Source organism: Agrilus planipennis, unplaced genomic scaffold (genome assembly GCF_000699045.2).
Source record: "Agrilus planipennis isolate EAB-ADULT unplaced genomic scaffold, Apla_2.0 scaffold882, whole genome shotgun sequence".
NCBI classification, from domain to species: domain Eukaryota; kingdom Metazoa; phylum Arthropoda; class Insecta; order Coleoptera; family Buprestidae; genus Agrilus; species Agrilus planipennis.
In genome coordinates, this window is record NW_020439534.1 from 5,010 (window position 1) to 10,813 (window position 5,804).

The 5,804-nt window shown below is 34.7% G+C and overlaps 1 protein-coding gene across 3 annotated transcripts; it reads left to right on the forward strand.

Moving 5' to 3' along the window:
* Positions 1 to 1,969: 1,969 nt before the first annotated feature.
* On the forward strand, positions 1,970 to 4,195 carry LOC112903852 (glycine-rich protein DOT1-like). Of its 3 annotated transcripts, XM_025979338.1 has the most exons (4): positions 1,970 to 2,362; positions 2,621 to 2,687; positions 3,174 to 3,500; positions 3,570 to 4,195. In XM_025979338.1, the coding sequence occupies exons 1-4, from the start codon at positions 2,357 to 2,359 to the stop codon at positions 3,857 to 3,859; spliced, it is 690 nt and encodes a 229-aa protein (XP_025835123.1). In that variant the 5' UTR covers positions 1,970 to 2,356; the 3' UTR covers positions 3,860 to 4,195. The 3 variants fall into 3 exon arrangements, with proteins under 3 accessions (XP_025835123.1, XP_025835121.1, XP_025835122.1); XM_025979336.1 differs by having other exon boundaries at positions 1,970 to 3,500; XM_025979337.1 differs by having other exon boundaries at positions 1,970 to 3,500; positions 3,603 to 4,195.
* Positions 4,196 to 5,804: the final 1,609 nt, after the last annotated feature.

The window sequence follows — 5,804 nt, forward strand, 5'->3', positions numbered from 1 at the left end:
TTGCCTGTAACGAACGTTGCATTGAAGAGCGCTCACGGCTCAAACGATCCCCACTACGAACTCGACTACGTGGCCGAGTAGAGGGGGGACATCCGTTGCATGATTTCGTTACGTAGCAACTCGCATGAAACCAGTGTTGCCACTTCGAGGGATTTATCCCCATTCGAGGGAGTTTTGACGTTCTCGAGGGATAAAGGGATTTTTCCTTATTTTCGCGAGATTTTTTGTAATTTGCTATTTTCTGGTTGGTTTTGTTTGATTTTGCTGACCTGATATTATATTATGAAGGCGTTCATTTTTCTAATTGTAAACGTAAAATTTTGTCAGCTATAATCGTATAATGCTGTACGATGAAACAGTCGATATACGACGGCGACGTGCGTTCAAATCCTACTGGTGCAACCTGCAGGTAAAGTCCCTACAATAAATTGCCTTGAACTCTTTTGAATTGTATATTGTTTTCGTATCATTGTATGGTCTTCAGCAAACATCTTGAGAGTGACTAGTCAACAGATCAGCAACAGATGTTAAAACTAATAAAAATAAATGTTTGAGTTGGTGTATTGTTCCGAAATCCGAACATCTAAACATCTAAACCCGCAAGGCCTGGTTTTGTCTGCATTTTTGGGAAACGACCTGCGTGTGGGATTTTTTCCTGTAGTAGGTTGGCAACAGTGGATAGGTCCATTCTTACAGACAACTTATTGCGGACTTTGCCAGTTTTTATCGTCCGAACTATATGTACTTAATCCATTAGAAATTACCTCTTATGATATTGATAAAGTGTGGCATAAAACCGAATAAAAATAAAACAGAAATATTGGTATGTAAGGGGTGTAAAAATAGGGTTAGAACAAATATACAAATAGGAGACGATAAACTAGTAGAAGTCGCTGATTTTCGATATTAGAGGGTCAAACAACTTTCAGGATGGAAAAAGCGCTCACAGGCAAAGAATAGAAAGAAGTACAGGTGCGTGATCTTCCAGTCTTGGGGTTGAAGACTTTGTGATAATGGCGATTAAAAGACATTACACAATTTTTGAAATGGCAACATCAAAATAAAACGATCCATTTCACAAACAATTTCATACATTCGTACATGCACCATTTATACTAACATTTATTTATTTTAAAATTTCTGCACGTTCGAATACGGGATGATTTTTATGCCATAATTTTTACACTTTCTCTTTCTCTTAATGTCCATTTTCTATTGCTTTCTTCTTTTTGTTGTCGTTGAAAGATGCACTACCTTTAATGTATATATATATATATATGTTTAACAAGTACTCATAATGCAAATAGCAAGATTTCATGTAAGTCTCGTTATTAAATAATAGCAACGCACTCAAGAAAATCTGATGCTATTTATGCCTTCTGGTACTGAATAAATAATAAATGCTAAACTCACTAAAATATGGATTAGATGCGAATAACTTTCTACACATATAGGTAAATACTACATATTGTACACCTGTTGTTCTACACACATAACATTAATTTGTTTATAGAAAAAAAATATATTAAGAAAAAATACACAAAATTTTCTCTCAATAAATTTTATTCAAATAATAATAGGACCTAACATAATTAATTAATCCTTTTGGTAGAAAAATACTACAAGCACTCAAAAAAGTTACTGACGCTTTATTAATAGACTATGAAGCGCATTCTGTGCTATTCTTAAAAAAAATCGCTTACCTTTCAAATTTCACAATGGAACATTGATTCTAAACAGTGATAAAAAGCAACTTAAATATAAGTCAAGGAACTTTATTAAGAACGTTAACTTTCAACAGTGTAGAATGTACTTAGCCACTTATTAATTATAAAAAATCATTATTATAGGTAGNACAATGTTACTACAGAAATTTTAAAATTATGAGAATCATACAATATAAAATTTATAGAATTTCAAAATATATTTGGATTGGGAAAACTGCTCTAAATATACAATCTTTTGTAAAATAAAATTTCTGTGCTATTTTTCGTCTTCGTCTGGAAGTTTGTAAAATCCATCGTTATTATTTCCGCTGCTTAATGAACAATCAATTTTATATTGCTAATCACTACTCGAAAAATGTATCAAAGAATTGTCTTTTATCCTTTCACCTTGAATTAGTTTGATATTAATTGAAGTCCAATGCATTCTTTTGCAATTTCATGATTCTGCGACATTGGTCTACGCCTCTGGACTAGAACGCATCTCAGAGAAAGGCTTTCTTCCACTTCTAATTCCGACAATCCAATCTAATTCAACCCCTTCGGTATAAATACGCGATTTTAGTGGTATCGTCCATCAGTTTTCGTTTTATTTCTCGATCATACACACTAGTTATTACCACTCTTAAAAGATGAAGGTAAGTTTAATACAGTGAAGTGTAAAAGTGATTGGTGAAAGTATTACAAACTTGTGTGAATCACGGTGTATCATTGCAAAAATGGTTTTTACTTTCGTTCAATAAATAATGCAATAATAATGATAGTAATAGTAAAGTTCTAGTTCAAGGAAACTGTACATTCTCTCTCGTAAAAGAAATTTAGATATGAATGAATACTATTAATTACATTATATGGAAGATTTTTGGTGAACAAATAATTATCTTAAGGATTTTCAGACAATTTTGGCTGCAGCCCTTTTGGGCCTGATCGCTGGTGTACAGTCCTTTCCAGGGATAGCCGACTGTAAGTATTTCTAGGACAAAATACAATCTAAGATTCGATCTTGTTTGTGTTAAAAAAAAATAAAAAAATAACTACCTACTCAAGCTGTAAACATAAAACTTGGACAGAATCATCTACTTGTGACGTAAATGTTTAGTTCTTTTTGAAATTCAACCCCTAAGAGGATAATGCGGATAAACTTCCAACAATGAGTTATTTTCTCGACGCGTTTCGAATTAATTTTTTGACACTAAAACGCTAATGCGAAGGAAGGTTATCTCATATAATTTATTGGTAGAAAACATCTTAAGTTATATAAACTTTTGGAAGAAGCGTCAGTAGTTCGGTGTCAGAATGTCCTCTTGCCACGCGGTAGATCCATGATCGATTTTCGTTCAATGCAACAACATTTTCCGTCACTTATTGTTAGGCAAAACTGGTTGGATTTCTGTGACACGCATAAGTACTTAAATAATATTTTCAAGTTCATTTCATTGTCACCTTTAGCTCATATTGGATCAGGAGGTCTTGCCCTTATAGCGAGTAGCGGTGGTGGCTTCGGTGGTTCCCATGACAGTTACGGTGCCTCATTGTCTTCCGGTGGTGGAGACGGTCATTCATTCGGAGGTGGATACGGAGGTGGTCAGACAATCTCTTTTGGTTCTTTAGAAGGTCTTGGAGGACATTCTTCAGGTGGTCTTGGTGGTTATTCCGGCGGTGGTGGAGGTCATGGAGGTAGCGGAGGAGACGGCGGCTTCTCTGGAGGTGACCATCACGAAGGAGTGAGCATTGTGGGATTAGGCGAAGGAAAAGGAAGTTCTTTTGATCTCACCGGTAATTTTACATTTTCGTTTTAGTATCTTTTGAATCGGTTTAATTAATGTTGTCAATTAATTGATTAAGGTGGCAATTCCCATCATGGTAAACTTTTCGGAGGTACTATTATTTCTTCTGGTAAACACGAAGGTGCAGCTCATGCCCAACAAGCTATAGGGTCCGGTGATTTGGGAGACGAACACCAATTACTTTCTGGAGCCGGACATGGTCTTTCAGGGGGTGGTCACGAAATTTCCAGCGTTTTAGCTTCATCTGATTGGTCTTCAGGAGGTCTCGGCGGTGGTCATGGTGGTCTTTCTCTGGGCGGTGGTCACGGAGGTGGCGGAGAATACATCATACACTCCGATTTCCACTAGTCTACTCAAAAAATTTATTACCGTACTGATTTCGCTTTCGCCTTATTTTTAATAATTTCTTGTGACCAAAAATGCCTTAATTATTTACGGTTTTCGGTATGAACGATCAACATGTGTTTTGTTTGATACTTTCACTTCCAAACGAAGCAAGAAGTGTCTACCTACTTTCATTTATTATTTTTTTTTTTTTGGCATTGATTTCTTGGATGCCCCGCTGATGAACATTTAAATGAAAGTAACTGGCTCTTAAAACAAATTTGTGAAACTATCACTATCACATTACCTACCTAATTTTACAACTGAATCTTTTCTTTTTATTCTATTATTATTATTTTATCGTTTCTCCTTATTCTTGTTGTATATATTAAATAATTATGTTATGTTATCACGTTGTTGACTTTTGTTTTGTTTGTTGTTGATTTTTTTGTACTGAATTTTATAATTAAACAATGAAACATTCTTTTTATCGAGTGTAATTATTAATCTTACTAATTCCTCGTAACTTTTGTCTTTGAAATGGCTCTGACTAACACGGCAACGTAAAATACAATAAATGTGTATTTTTTTATCAGCTGCATTGTATTTTTCCATATTTGTCTTCTGATGAAGACTGTACTTGTTCATTCATTTAAAGCTTTATTTAGGTATTTCGTTAAATTACAATGTACATTACATATAGTTTATGTATTTATTAACGTTTACTTTAGTAACAATCGAATTAGAAAAGCAATAAAATTCATAAATAGCAATGTTTGAAATACAATATGTTACACGTATATGTTAATGAGGCGGGGTCCTTCCAATTTTTGGTCTTGACTGGAAGACAGCCTTATAATAATGGCACTGATTTGATTGCATAATTTTTGAGCTCTCACATAGAACCTCTACAAAGAGAAAACCTATTATTCTTTGCAATAAATAAAATAGACAAATTTGTATAAAAACAAAAATACGGAGGGAAAAGACGTAGCAAATTAGCCAGACCTAATCAAAAATGAGGGAAGAAATCCCGCGTTCCTCTTTGCTTGAAATCACGCAACTATTTAAACCTATAATTGAACTGATTAAAAATAAATGATAATGAAGATTAATTTTATTGAGGGGTAATAAAAACTTCTGTGAGTTTTATCCTGAACAACTATTAGGCGTAAAGTGAATAAAATAAAGCTAATTAGTATTTTGTTGGTCACAAGGATCATTTATTTACCGTTTCTTAAGGCGGAGGAAGTAGTAATGGTATATACGAAGTCTGTTGAAAAAGTATCGTCAATTTTGAATTTCCGCGAGTTACGTATATTCGATTTTCGATTTTTTTTTGTGGCGTTATGTTGGTATTCAAGTCTCTCACTTATACCGAGAGGTTCGATCATGTTGAATATTAAGTTAATTTTTAACAGCTGTTTTGGCTCGTCTTCTGTTTTTGCCTATACCGAAAAACGGATCAAAGAATCTGTACCAAATTTTGTGTGAAAAACAAAATTAAGTAGGCGGACGCATTCCGAATGTTGACTGTAGCAAATAGTAAAGCCACCTTGGACCGAAGCAACCAAATGTTCTCAAAGAGCCGAGAAGATGTGAATGACTAAGAGCGTGCCGGCCGTCCGAGCACGTCAACAACAGACGAAAACATTGATGAAGTGAAGAAAATGGTATTGGCTACTGTTGCCAACCTACTACAGGAAAAAATCCCACACGCAGGTCGTTTCCCAAAAATGCAGACAAAACCAGGCCTTGCGGGTTTAGATGTTTAGATGTTCGGATTTCGGAACAATACACCAACTCAAACATTTATTTTTATTAGTTTTAACATCTGTTGCTGATCTGTTGACTAGTCACTCTCAAGATGTTTGCTGAAGACCATACAATGATACGAAAACAATATACAATTCAAAAGAGTTCAAGGCAATTTATTGTAGGGACTTTACCTGCAGGTTGCACCAGTAGG